Raw genomic sequence first — 14,567 nt, 5'->3', positions numbered from 1 at the left:
AAATGTTATGAAAATCTTGTGAAATCTGCAAAAAATGGGTCCTTCACTCAAATTACCATGTTCAACTGAACAGAGTGCCGTCAGCATTGCAGTGGAAGTTAATTGCATACTTATGAATGAAATGGCCAGGAGGGAGCAGAAGCGGACAAAATTGGGCCCAAAATTAAACTCTGGGGTTGCTACAGCTAAATTTGGCTCAGGAGGGATGAAACATTACCTTTTGCAACTGACCAGCAGCATGACTGAGACTGTACTCATACCCTGCCAAAGGTGCAGAATGTAGTTCTCAACTGCCATTACCCTAACATGTTACCAGCCTCAATGCTACATTTACTACCTCTCTCATCAAAGACAAACATGTAAAACATGTAAAACTTGAGACGTTTCTTTACCTCATAGCTCATTTTCAGTCCACCCAATTCAGAGGAATTGCATACCTCTATCCATGTCCTTGTCTCCTCAACACATAATTATGGCAAAGCTCTTCTTGTACGAATCCCAGCCTTCAATGTTGCAACAAAGCATTACTAAAATCATCTTGAAAATTGAGGAGCATGAGCCCACAGGAGATAGATCCCATGAGCAACCCCACTTTGGAGCTATAGGTCTATATCTGTGAATGTCTCCCAAAACATCTGAGATGGAACCTACCTGCCTATGATGAAGATTAAGATGATGATGATTATTATTGTTATTATTATTATTATTATTATTATTATTATTATTATGTCAGATACAGAATCACCAGCTGAGCTAAATATGATCTCCCTGACATGTAGAATCAAAAAAAGTTGGATACATAACCAGATGGGCCCACTTAGTCCCTCTGATACCTTGATAAATTTCAGCAATAAGCAGCAAACAGCATTAAGAATTAGAGAATTATGCTCATTAATGAATCACTTGTTAATCAATCAGGGCAGTTTCCGTACTATGATTTTGTTTAAGCCAAGTTTTCTGAAAATAAAATATTTTTCTTAGAAATGTACTTATTTGTCCAAAGGCTGTTTTCACAAAAAAATACATTCTTTGAAAGATTCTGAAAGAAAGGCCCTGAAAGGAAGTGGCCTTACTGGTTCTACTACTGCGATGTCAGCCATTTACACAAAGGAGGAAGTCATTGCACAAGTTACCTTCAGTGTGGAGTTGTAGGAATTCAATAAAGTATTTTGCCCCATGGTCATAGAATAACCTCCAAAATATTCAGAAAAACGTTAGTTTTGACAACAACTCCATACAGCAAGTCCAGTGAAAAGAAAAGTGCATGTACCTTTAGGTTTCGACATGAAACTTTCAATTGTATGCTGTTGTGTTGCTACTGATTTAATCTATGATTGTTGCCATTAATTTAAATGCTGTTCTGTTTTGTAACACATAAACTGCCCTCTTAGAAAAGACTCCTTTGCGAAAGTAGTACTTCTGTCTCAGTGGGACTCCCTGTTAAAATAAAGTTTAAATTTAAAAAGTGAGCAAGAAGCAGATTTTGTCTGAATTCCTCTTTCCAGCACTTTTCAAATCAACAGCACTTATAAAAGCAAAAGATTTCATTTACCCATATCATCATGCTTTTGAATATAATATTTGACATAATATTCCACATGAAGTACAATGTTCATGATCCATATAAACATAGTAAATACCAAAGCACTCACTTTATGAACTTTGAAATTGTACCCTTACTGCAAATGTAATTTATTATTGTCTGGCAATAATAACATTCATTCACTGGACTAGTTCATTTGGAGAAAAATGTGTGGACGCGATTGAAAGCTACACAGACCTCAGAGAAAGAGGACTGTTTCCCCTGCACTTGGAAGTAATCACAGGATATGTTTTTCGTTTTGCATTTTTCCAAGGACAACAGTCAGGCAGTCTATACATCTAACCAGAACATTTAATATATGATGGTTTAGTACACTGCAGACGGGGAAGAACCCCAAAGACATACAACACACATACATTTGACAATGATTTGACATAGGTCAATGACTATGATAGACACAAAACAATCACTGTGAGCACTAAGCAAAATCACACAGAGGTAAGAGTATTCAGTTTGCACAGCTCACAGAACCCCTCAATAACTTTGCCAAAAGCCCTAAGACTATTTTATCAAGCTTGTGTGAAAACGCAACTGTATTTCACGCAAACGTGCAACAAATACTTCCTATATATATTTCTAAGCATGATACATAAACAGTACCATCTGCCTCTCTGTCCAGTTTACTGCAGTTGCGTAGCGCTCTCAGAGTTACAGCCTTCACTTCTCATCCATTTTATACAGCTATACCTGTGGGTTGCAGGCCGTACTCCACACCAGCGTACCACACTGCATCTGATATTCTGTTTAACAGAATAAACAGCTCTAGCACAGAGAGGCAGGAGTATGAGTATTCCAAAAAAATTTACTTTCAGTTGTAACAAGCAGATTTATTGGATGTACAGCAGATTAGATTTAAAAAAAAAAAAAAAAAACAGGGGTCATAAACCTTTGGCTTCACGGTGATTCAGCGCATTGATAGAATGGCTCCAATATTGTCGACAACATTTCTCAATTTAGACAGTTCAAAATGATAATTATCCACAATGACATTTAGTGCAAACTGTCAAAATCACTTTTGTTCTCCATTATAATTAAAAAATTCATCAGTTCATCTGGCATACTTGTACATCGAAAGGGACAACTCACACCATTTTATTGATCATATCCATGTGCTGTTACATCCCTTGGTGGATACACTGGATAAGCAGTAAAACATGAAACTTCATATCAATGTCTAGTCCAGCACAAAGTACAAAAGTTCCTGCTGTGTTTCATAGTGTCTTTCTGGTGCTACTTAAAAACATATTTCATAGAATGACTGATTGTATGCCAGGCATTTTAGCTGTCCTAAACACTTGTCTCACTGTTTTTATTGGGATTAGTATGTCAAAAAAATTTTCTGCCAATGTAAACCTTCATTGGATTAACTGAATCGGGGGGACCCATCCTTGCCATAAACTCCTTTTACGCTGCAGAGTAAACTACCTTTAAGACAGCTTTGACTCACCTGTTGAGCTGCCCTCACTTCAGTGTGAAAGGGTAGCTTCAAAAGGCTAGCCAGCTTCACACAGTGTTCTTCTGCACAGTCCTTCACACCTCCTCTGAGGACGTGCAAAGCTGCCTACAAGATGGCTTGCCTTTGGTGTGAAAAGACCAAGCAGGCAGTAGTGTGGGATGTATGTTCTCACAGATCAAATTACATGACAAGTATACTGCTTAACCATATCTGTCACTTCAGTCTTGTCTGTTGGACTGTAAAGCACCTCTGAGATTATATTCTCTCCCTGAAATACTGTATACATATGTTTAATTTTTTGCACTCAAAACTGAGAGAAAACTGCAAGACTCCCTCGACAGCTAACTGTTGTTTGTTTGGTGCAAATTTCATGAGACAAACTGCGCACAGTATCTTGCCATCTCAAGACGATCATTACTGAAAAACGTAACCTTACATATGGATAAAATCTCTGCTATAATTTCTTTCATTTCCGTTGCGTGCCCATTTACTTCCAGCTCAAACAACAAACAACAAAATCACAGCATGCTTCTGTGCGAGAACGTCAGCATGGCCAAATGCAGCTCATTCACAGGTGAAAACCGTTATATTATTACTTCTACATATCATTATGACATCTCTATTTTTCTGTAATGTGATAATATATTAAAGGTTTAACTTAAAAGAGGGGGAGTCTCAAAAAAGTAACACCATAAGATTTTCAGCTTGGAGTATGCAGTATTATCGCTGAGATATTCTGAGCCCTAGTGTAATGACTACACAGGACTACCCTGTTCTCATATAAGACCATATCCTCTTTGCAGAAACTCGATCATCAAACTAATGTCCAAAAAAAGTGGAAGATGAACTATTATCTGTCACTCTGGTATAAAACCAAGTAGTGAGAAATCGGTTCGGTTTCACATTGGTCAACGGCAAGTGACTTGTTGCCATAGAGATATGTGACCTAGTTTGCATATTGAGCCATTCAATTCATATTTAGTTTCAGTGCAATTTCACACCAAGGTGTATCAGGATGCTGTGCACAGAACACACCAAATAACATATATAGAGGCAAAATACAGAACAGTTACATACAGTTATGTAAAAGCAGGTGAAAAAAAGATTTCCAGCTGGGTTTAAAAAAAATTAAGACAATCTGCTTTCCTAGCTTAAATCGGGGGAGACTACCACAACCAAAAGACCTCAGAACAGCAGACTGAAGAGTGAACCTGAACACTATGAAAAACCCCTCATTCTCTGAGCACAGAGATCCTTGAGAACAAAGATATTACTGCTGACAACCTTTCAGTTTGAGACAGTCATATCCCATTTAAGGCATTATAATCAGTTTGATAAGTTATAAGTGTTTACTATGTTGTAATGAATGTGGTGACAAAGAGACAGCAAGTACAGCATTAAGGCAGGAATGACGTGCTCAGAATTGCAGCTGTGAGTCAGTAACCTGGCAGCTTTGTTCCCAACAAACCACAACCTGGTAAATATTGTTAAAATTATAACAACAATGTAGAAAAAAAAATGCACTGCTCAAAATCATACCAATGTCAATTTATACCAGGAGGAAGATTCATAAATAAAATAAACGTGTCTAGTTGGCTAGGGTTTCAAATGTGTATTTGAATGCTCTGGGAATTGGTCGAAATGCTCCAGGCATGACAGACTGCCAAAACTGGCATAGAATATTGTTTAGGTCAATTTCATTTGTAATTACTGAAGGGGGGAAGGACCTAACCCTTTTCCGCTGGCCTTCCAGTTGCTGGTCTGATGGGAAATAAAATGAAATAATTGGAAATCTCCTAGCAGGACAAAGTAAAGCTACAACGTAAGGCAATGAAAATCAGGTCAGGTCCTTTAGCCTCACGCCAAACCCTCTTGCCCAAACAGCAATCAGCCATTCGAGGCACAGGCAAAACACACCACACGCAGGGACATCCAGTGACCAGGTTTCGTAGTGCTAGACTTCAGGCAAAGAGCAGAAATCCCACCAAGGGGAGGAGGAGCAGCTGGAGAAGGAGGCTGTGCCACCCTGTGCCAGCACCATTGCAGAGGTTGCCCTCGCAGCAGGAGACCCTGCCCGTCAGCACAGGCCCCAGCAGATCCGAGATGTTCACACCTTGCTTACAGGCACTTCTGGTAGCACAGCCCTTATTCACCATGATGTTCCCTGCCACCTTTTCTGAAAAAAAAAAAAAAAAAAAGCAGATGCACGATCAAAATGGTGCAGCAGAATGTGGTGTCAGCTCTGACACCTGACAGCTGACAATGACATTCCTTGAGAGCAGCAATGTTGTTAAAAAAATTTAAAAAACCCATAAAGATCTTTACGTTATTGAGATGGCAAAGGAAATGAGACAGCTCAGGAGAAGGCAATTTTTGGTGAAGACCCTGAAAATATTTTCCTGAATACAGGGGCGCCGGTAGGAATTTTGGGCCCCCTGAAAGGTTAATGCACTGCGCCCCTATATATGTAACAAAAATATATGGTAGAATGTTTGAGGGCTCCTGTCTGCTTGGGCCCCTTGGAATCATCCCAAACCCCCCCTCCCCCCTTACGGCGCCCCTGCCTGAACATCCCACAAATGGGTGTACAATGAAATTACGCACACAGGCAGGATGAGCCGATTTTTGTCCGATGCGGCCTGCCGCCGCGTCCGTTCGACACGATGCGCAGCTCACCTGTAACGGTGATGCACATGCGCTCCTCGCCGTGGCACTCCACGGCCTTGGTGCACTCCGACGGCACTGCGATGCAGCCCACACACCTCAGACCATTGGCTTCAGCCACTCCGCTCACCGTAGGTGCTGCACAGACAGACAGTGTGGATGTAACGGCTGAGCAGGAGGGACCCAAATGCAGAGGTCATTCAAAGAACACAGGAGGATTCCAACAAAGAAACACTTTTTGCTAAAGCAAGCAAACTTTGGCACAGGAAGGCACAGAACACAGGCAAGCTCAAGACTGAGCAAGGAACATCGCATCAGGCAGGGTTTAAATGCAGCAAACAATCAAAACTAACTACAGACAAACACAGTGCAAACACAAACAGGAAGCAAAGTCCCTCTGGTGGATGTTCAAGGAAGCAGCAGGCAACCGGGAGAGACAGGCTGTCTTGAGGACGCCTGCTGGTCGTTGCGGGAATCCATCCCTGAAACCCTGACAGTGGAGACTGGAGACAGCATCCAAATCTGGATTTATACAATACACTGACAGCAGACAGGAATCTCCTGAGAATCAATTCACGACTGAAAGTTCATACTCTTAAAATGAGAAGGAATCAAAACGTACTCCTAAAAAATCAGATATGTTGAGTGGAAAGTGTGCACTACCTGATACCTTACCTTGGATACCGTCACATGTAGTTCTTATCTTCCAGGTTGCATGCTTGAAGTTAAGGGATAAGTTTGCATTGCAAAATCCAGCATCAACGCAGGCCCTGGCAACCTTCTTGGTGACTCGCTTCCCTCTATATGAAACTAACAAAAGTTAGACATAATAAGAAACTCATTTTCTAGACTGCAGATGGCATCAGGACAGGTAGTACATTGCTACATGAGCTTTTTATTTCCCACTGAATTATTTTGTATATTTGTATATCATTTACCCAATCTAAAACACCGGCATTTTCAAGCCGCATACCTTCGATCAATTCAGATGCCGCAGACACACACTTCTGCCTCTCGCCACATGCACTCACTGTGCCATTGCAACTGGCCCAGTCTTCTGCAGTGCACCCAGAGCAATTCAGTGCATACCCTGAAAGAAAGAAAGAAAGAAAGAGAAAGGAAAGAAGGAAGGAAGAAAAGAACAATCAGACACTGGACTGCAGAAGGGAACACAACAGCACAAAGATTTCTGTGTAATTAAGCAGGGTACCAAACTGTAGAGGAATTAGTACAACCTAAAAGAATATATATATTCTTAATTTAAAAGATTTCTAATTCGTGACGGTAAAACCACTGAATTGTCTTTCAAACATACAGTAGATGGCGCCCGTGTTCCAAATTATAAATGTACGACCTCTAGTGGTGTTGTGGTCACAAAGCAGTGTACAACTGTACAGACTGTACTTACGGTGCTAAACGCGCGTCCTCATACAGTGCAGTCATCCCCGCAGTTCTTAAAATATCGACTCTCCTTTCTTACACGTGTTAAAACAGTGGCTGAAAGTATAAAATATCTGAAAGTATACTTGCAATATCAGTGATTTCGTGATGGAGGAGTAAAATATGTAAAAATAATTGTGCACAACACGCACCGCTTTCCCTTAAACCTGAAGCTCATCACACCTTTGCGAAGTCACTTAGTGTAGCGGGATAAAAATGACGCAGTCTAAAATGACCTGTTGATAAATTCGATACAACTTACGCTGTTAAAACTGCTGCAAGGTATTACAGTATCCTGAAAATTTAAGAATGTGTTTACTCCTGTGTACAATAATAACGTTTTAACCCCACTGACAATCATTAACAGAGATGTTAGCGTCCTTGCGCGAAAATGCAGGCTAACTTGCTAAGAAGCTTCATACGGCAAATTGCAGAAATTGCGTTTTTATTTTGATCAAGTCTAAATATGACTGGGTTTCCAAAACCTATAATGTTGACCATTCATTCCCAGTCGAGTGAAAACAAACAAGTATCCATCATGTATAACTACCACCGAAACACTAACTAACTTAGCATCGCAAGAATTTATACGTTGACTATAAAAACGTACAATTATCGTATACGTATTGAGTAATTATTGTATCAATATATAATTATTACCGTATATCTCATTATACGTGTTACACTCTTACCAGCCGTGAATGCAGCACAAAGCGTTAGTGTCAACGCCCAAAACATGTTGCTCGGAATGATTGCTGGTAGATACCTCCTCCGTGGTGTCTGTGATGTAGACCAGTAGCGACTGACTATAATAGGGAAGAGGCGTTGTCTCAGATCCTTTACGCGAAAGGGCATGATGCTCTCACCGTATGACGATGATGGCCAAAATTGCCCAACATATTAAAAAATCGTGTAGGGTCAGCCACTCAGCACAAAATCAGGCAGAACGAATTCACTCACTCATTAATTCATTAGCTTATTCAGAGTAAAATAACGACAAAAGCATTAAATGAATGTTTGGAATCGTCTATAGTACTAGCCCAAGACAAATAAAATCTGCCCAGTAGCAGACACTGCTGTAGACACTGGGCTCGAAGACTCAATATTATATCAATGGCGTTAATTGCTACCGCATTCCTGGCATCACTACTTTACAGGATTCAAGACTAGACAGGCCTACCCCACCCTAGTCTGTAGCTGATATTTGAAACACACCTTTTTGTCCAGGCAGGGTATCAAAGTTGTCCTCAGACAGCTCTTTTTTGGATTTCCTGCACTACTTGAAATAAGTCAACAATGTATTGGAATTACTTCATTATTATTAAATTCATGCAGTAATAACTTCACTTATGTGAGTGCAGGTACGTGTTGATTTTGGGGGTCGTGTGGTGACACATTATTAAAAATCTGGCCAATCAATACAGCTAATAATTCATTTTGCAAGTTTTAGAGTACGATTATAGGTTGAATTAATGTGACAAGCATTCACAAACTTTAGCTGTTTCTATCAGCTTAACCAAACTTAGCATCCACTTACACTATATGGACAAAAGTATTTGGCCACACCTGTTTTTCAGAGTTTGGGCTAGGCCCCTTATCTCCAGTGAAGGGCAATCTTAATGCTTCAGCATACCAAGACATTTTGGACAATGCTATGCTTCCAACTTTGTGGCAACAGTTTGGGGAAGGCCCTCTTTTATACCAACATGACTGTGCCCCAGTGCACAAAGCAAGGACTATAAAGACATGGTTTGATGAGTTTGGTGTGGAAGAACTTGATTGGCCTGCACAGATCCCTGACCTCAACCCCATGGAGCCCCTTTGGGATGAACTGGAACGCAGATTGCGAGCCAGGCCTTCTCATCCAACATCAGTGCCTGACCTCATAAATGCTCTACAGAATGAATGGGCACAAATTCCCACAGAAACACTCCAAGATCTTGTGGAAAGCCTTCCAAGAAGAGTGGAAGCTGTTATAGCTGCAAAAGGGGGACCAACTCCATACTACAGTATATGTATTTGAATACAATGACATTACAGTCCCTGTTGGTGTAATGGTCAGGCGTCCGAATACTTTTGTCCATATAGTGTATGTTATTTACATTAGGCAACATCATTTGCCTGGAGGCTGACAAATAAATTAACTGGGATGTTCATGGGAACAGGAAACCTCAAACCAGCTCCTCTTGGCATACTCCCTGGGAAAGCTAATCTCTCTGATAAAAAGCTGTTTGTCACTTTGGAGCAAAACTGGAAAATTATAGTCACACTGTGCTTGGAAGCATAAACTGCTGTAGCCAGATTTATTGCCATTTACATGACCTGCAGAAAATAAAATCACTATTCTTGTAATAAGCTGCTGTTGAAAAAGTACTCCAGACATTAAAAGTCTGTTTCCTTTAAGTTATGAGGTGATAGTGTAGCATAGAGGCAGCAGTGTAGCATAGTGGTAAGGAGCAGGACTCATAACGAAAATGTTGCCAGTTCAGTTTCCTGCTGGGGTACCCTTGGGCAATGTAATTGACCCAGAATTGCCTCAGTAAATATCCATGGGCAACATGTAAAAACTGTAGCCTATTTAATGTGCTTTGGATAAGAACATCTGCAAATTGCCAATAATTTAATTTAAATTAGTATGTTAAAAAAGACAACAACAAAAAAACCCTACACTAACATGTGGCCTTTTGGATGTTCAGATGAAGCTTACAGATGTATGTGAAGGACTATGAAGTTTTTTGTTTATCCAAGGTATAAATCCAAGGAGCTGAACAGCAAAGAAATTCATTAGCAGTTTGTATCATTATGGTAAAGGTCAGTAAGCAATGGTCATTAAGATCCACAAGTTGAGAGATGTCAAAGACAGAATGCTACCTCACAATTCTCCCCAATCCACTTATCATGGTGGTATCAGTTATTCATAAATTTAAAGCTATGGGTACAGTATCAACCCAGCCAGAAGGAGCATACAAATGCATCTTGGCACCACAGGCTGTAAGACAAATGGTTTGTGGAGGAAACTGTAAATCCAAAGGCAGCAGTTCTGAAGATCTGAACAATTCTGACATCTCTGAAGCAACCTGCCACCTTCCGGACTAAGAGAGTTAAAAGTAATATCCAACATTGGCTGCGTGTTTGTGGCACTCTTTGCACAAGGTAAGCTTCCACTGAGGGCATACCACAACAAGAGGTGGCTTGATTTTCGCCAGACTTTGAATGGCTTTTCTGAATGAGTACTAGTAGCACATGTTTTGGTTAGATGAAAGCACAATGCAACTTTTAGGACATGCTTATCAGTGTTATGTTTGGCATTAAAAGGTGAAGCTGTGTAGTGAAATTCCAATGGCAACTGTGAAATATGACAGTAGTTACTTACTATGGGTTGTTTTGTACCCAGGGGTCCTGGAATCCTTGTATTAGGGCATGCAAACCATAAAAGTGGTTCACAAGAACCTCAAGCTTAGCAGAAAAAGATGAAGATGTTCTATCAACAAAGACCCAAAGTATCATCCAAATCTACAAAGAAATGATTAACTGAGTGCAAAATGCATGTTCTCAATGGGCTGTATCAAGATAAGAATCTAATCAAACTCATCTGGTATGAACTCAGGATAAAAGTTCCTGTACAAATGAAGAACAGGACAACTGAAAAATACAGACTAATTCTACCTGGAGGACAGAAAACCCATAAAACGCTGCAGGAAGTTTCCTGCCACTGCAATCCACATCCTTACCCTTATCAGTTCTGAAATAAAATTAATTTTTGTGAAGAATATGACTTTTTTGCTGTCTAGTGCTATTTAGATTTATGCATAACAATGTTTGTTATGTTTTTGCTCCTGTTTACCCATATAAATGTTAAATCCACAATCTAAAATATTGGAAACACCAAATGAAAAAGGACTCATGTTTTGATGAAAATAAATTGCAATTAAGGAAAAAGGAGTCTAAACAGGTTTGATATTAACTGTACTAATCAACCATATTCTTATGCTTTTAATTCCATTTCAAAATGAACACTTTAATATGTGAGTTTCTAAAGGAACATGAGAGATGTAACAAATTTTGAAAGAGGTGAAATAGTTGGTGCCTGAATTGCTAGTGATGTGTCAAGGGGAAGAGTGATGAAAATCATGATGGCATATGAGGAGAAACTGCATTCAGAAAGAGGAACAGTGGTTGCAAGTTGAAGCTTCCTGTCAATGATATCCTCTCAGATACACTGTTAAAATACACTCAACAGGATAGCTGCTATAAAATTACAAAACAATGGCTTCAAAAATGACCACAAAATTGAATCTGGACTTGAATTGAACTGGACTGGAATGGAATTGAATCCTTGACTCGGTATCAACAAAAACTGTATGTTGTGAGCTTTACAAAGCTGATACTTGATATCAGAGATATCTATGATCTATGATAGATCTATGATAACTAAGATCAAAGAGCAACAACACAATACTGATGCAATGACTTCAAAACATCCACTTCTAAACAGCAGAAGAAAGTAATTTGGTTTAAGGAGTTGCCATTTACTCCTTTTTCCTACATCTAGACTAGTTTAGAGAAAGCCAAAGGAAACCCACATTACTTGTTTCAAAGTGTTAATCATGGTGGTGGGTCTGTCATGGTATGGGCAGCCATCTCATGGGAGTCACTGGGTCCAATTATTACTCTGCATGGTAAAATTATTATCAAAAGATAGAAAGGGTGTGTGCATAGATATTTTTAATTTATTGACTGCCTGTATTAATGTAAAGACTCAAAAGGGCGTGAATAATGAGCCCAGTACTTCAAAGGGTAAATTGCTATGATAGCTTTATTATGTGATGTACAAAGCATACAAACACTGCATGAGAAATCAGTAGTTGTCATTGAAGGAAAGCAAATATTTTCTGTTAAATCTAGCTCGAAAAATAAGAATGCTTTTCAATTTTCAGCATAAGACATTTGCTTTTTTAACTTAAGAGTACCATGAGTGATAATGAGCAATAATTCAATGCATTGAGACGTATCATATTGTGGTCTATCACACTACTTACTAAGGATCCATTATTTGTTGTTCGGTAATATTCAAAATGAACAAAATGTGTCATGATTATTATGACTTCATTACAGAGATGGGTTAATACACACACACACACACACACACACACACACAGTGTGACAGGGTGACAGGGCTGGCAGAAGTATCATAATATCATTAGTTTGGGGCCCTCCTCCGTTGCTCCGGCAGCTACATGTTTCCATAAATATTGCCATCATCCTGTAGATATTATTAGAGAGAAAAATCTGAAGGTCAGAGTCAAACACCTCAGATACTATTGCTGTGCGTTCAAAGCCCGGGTGCCAAAAGCTCAATACTGGCCCTGAAAGAACGCAGGCTAGACTTTACTGCTTTGCTTCAGTTTCTTACAAACTGTGACCAAAGCAGTTCCTCTGAAAGCAGTTACATTGGCTCCGCCAAGGCAACGAGCAGCTGAAGCTGGCAGTTAATTGCTCAGCTGGAAAGGATCTCTCCTGGTGTGGCCCGTTAGGAATAGCAATAGACAACCCCCCTTTACAAAAAGTGGACCTCACTCTTATTATATACTTACGACATTGTAGCCAAAGTCATTCCTCCGCTTGGCAGGATGGGCAGATTTCAGGTTGCTACAAAATAATAATAAAGAATGACCCTAAAATTTCTTTCAGCACAGCAGCATTCCTACCTCATCATCTGTTCTGCATTTTCTGAATTCTGTTTTTAAAAGAGGAAAAAACTTGGTTAAATCTGCCTGGCATTGAAATTGTACTCTTGTAATGTAATGCCATTCACTAGCTTTGATTAGAGTAAACCAGTAATAAACCAATAATAATACACAATAATAAACCGGTCTTTATTATCGCGGTAAAAACCTGTTAAAATAAACAACACAGACTGGATTACCTTTTAGGAGATGGACACCGGGGTTTTGAGACATTCTGAGTGGCAATTGTCATGGTTTCATTGTTGACCCTGTCAACAAAAACATTTAAAATCAGAAGAATTGTGTGTGATTGTACTAAAAATATTTGGCCTGTAACCTACCTGCAACCGACAGTCCTGTCAGCTGTGTACACCTGTGTTCTTCTGTAAGCAGAGAAATACGACTGGCATCAGCATTAAACCTGGATTCAGTCTTAAACCAGGCCAGCAATGGCACTGGTTTTACACAAATGCCTTATACATATTTAGGAGTGGTTTTCATTTTCACTGAATGGAGAAATGTGAAAATACGGTACATAAAATAAAGGAGTAAATTATTGTGACGCTCTGCTTTGGCTTACCTAGAAAATCTGTTCCAAATGGACATCCTGTTAAAATCAAAATCAAAATAAATATTTTTATTAAAAACTCCAAGGGAGCAGTTTAATTCATTCCATGCCTATAATACAACGTTATTTTCAGGCCACAGTCACACAGATCTTTTCAGCATATATACCTCTTTTCTGGACGTGGGGGTCTCTCCTGAAAGTCACCTGGATTCCTTCTGTGGATTGAAGAGCAGTTGAATAACACTTGCTTCTGTGTTAATGCAGCACATTAGGTAGAAGGATTTGGTACTATACATCAGCTTACCTAGAAAATCGGCTCCAAATTGACCTCCTATTCATGAAAAAATGAAGAACAAAAGGTTTGTATTGTATAAGTAAACATAACACTATGATCTGGACCATCTGATAAAGTCCATCTGCACATTATTGTGTCCAATAAAAATGTTGTCCCTCTGTGTAATTTTTATTAATAATACTTATTTAATTGCTTCAAGGATCTTATAATAATTTACTTTCAAGGTCCTGCTCAGATATTAATGTTAAGTAATAAGCATTGGCCAAACTAGTGAAAACCTTTCAGAGAAATACCACAGCTGTGACTGATTTTTGCTTTTTGTAAAAACCTGTGTGTAACCCTCAGTAGGTGATTTGTTATTTTTTAACAGGGGGGATGGCAGATGCACACGCAGCGCTCTCTCTGCTAGCTAGGGGATAGAGAGGTGGGGTGGCAGGTTAACAAGGTGTATGCATTTTGGTAATTTTGCTAACAAGGGGGATAGCATCCCCCTCCATCCTCCCTCAAATCGCGTACTGGTAACCCTTTTATATATTGCTACTTTTCTCGATGTCTGTACGGTACCTTTTCTCTGGCCGTGGTGGTTTGGTCTGATAGTCAGTAGGATGTCCCCTGTGGGTGTTGCCACATAACACATGGTAAAAAGAATAACAGAATTGTGGTGATGAGCAATGGAATTGCAATTGCTCCAGCAATACTATAAACTTAGAGATCAAGGAACCACTCTAGAGAACCATCTGCTCACATGGCAAAAGCCATTTTAAAACTGAGCTGTCAAAGAAGTAAAACCCACAGCTTTGTGTTAAATTTCCCAT

At 39.5% G+C, this 14,567-nt stretch overlaps 1 protein-coding gene and 2 long non-coding RNA genes across 5 annotated transcripts; all 3 read right to left on the bottom strand.

Moving 5' to 3' along the window:
- Positions 1–2,081: 2,081 nt before the first annotated feature.
- Positions 2,082–7,940, bottom strand: LOC118784069. 3 transcript variants are annotated; one of them, XR_005005227.1, is made up of 6 exons: positions 7,856–7,940; positions 7,132–7,237; positions 6,697–6,813; positions 6,399–6,533; positions 5,736–5,861; positions 2,082–5,235 (listed from the first exon to the last, which is right to left on the bottom strand). XR_005005227.1 is itself a non-coding variant. In XM_036538061.1 (5 exons), exons 1-5 carry the CDS (start codon positions 7,899–7,901, stop codon positions 5,021–5,023), a joined length of 639 nt encoding a protein of 212 aa, XP_036393954.1. In that variant the 5' UTR covers positions 7,902–7,940; the 3' UTR covers positions 2,082–5,020. The 3 variants fall into 3 exon arrangements, 1 of the variants encoding a protein (XP_036393954.1); XR_005005226.1 differs by lacking the exon at positions 7,856–7,940 and having other exon boundaries at positions 7,132–7,799; XM_036538061.1 differs by lacking the exon at positions 7,132–7,237.
- A 4,405-nt stretch (positions 7,941–12,345) lies between these two features.
- On the bottom strand, positions 12,346–13,157 carry LOC118784078. The gene is made up of 3 exons (XR_005005230.1): positions 13,090–13,157; positions 12,758–12,812; positions 12,346–12,426 (listed from the first exon to the last, which is right to left on the bottom strand). It is a non-coding gene; the product is annotated as an uncharacterized LOC118784078 (long non-coding RNA).
- A 481-nt stretch (positions 13,158–13,638) lies between these two features.
- On the bottom strand, positions 13,639–14,352 carry LOC118784079. The gene is made up of 3 exons (XR_005005231.1): positions 14,317–14,352; positions 13,762–13,788; positions 13,639–13,672 (listed from the first exon to the last, which is right to left on the bottom strand). It is a non-coding gene; the product is annotated as an uncharacterized LOC118784079 (long non-coding RNA).
- Positions 14,353–14,567: the final 215 nt, after the last annotated feature.

The sequence above is a fragment of the Megalops cyprinoides genome, chromosome 10 (genome assembly GCF_013368585.1).
Source record: "Megalops cyprinoides isolate fMegCyp1 chromosome 10, fMegCyp1.pri, whole genome shotgun sequence".
Taxonomy (NCBI): Eukaryota; Metazoa; Chordata; class Actinopteri; order Elopiformes; family Megalopidae; genus Megalops; species Megalops cyprinoides.
Note: the sequence above shows the minus strand (reverse complement) of the source record. Positions and strands in the feature narration are given on the sequence as shown.

Bases quoted from the DNA above. Each gene is read 5' to 3' on its own strand.
- LOC118784069 (XM_036538061.1), bottom strand. From the start codon at position 7,901: ATGTTTTGGGCGTTGACACTAACGCTTTGTGCTGCATTCACGGCTG. The intron at 5,862-6,398 runs GTAAGGTATCAG...CTGTCTGTGCAG, and splicing joins TACATGTGACGGTATCCAAG to CACCTACGGTGAGCGGAGTG. The intron at 5,236-5,735 runs GTGAGCTGCGCA...TTTTTTTTTCAG, and splicing joins CATGTGCATCACCGTTACAG to AAAAGGTGGCAGGGAACATC.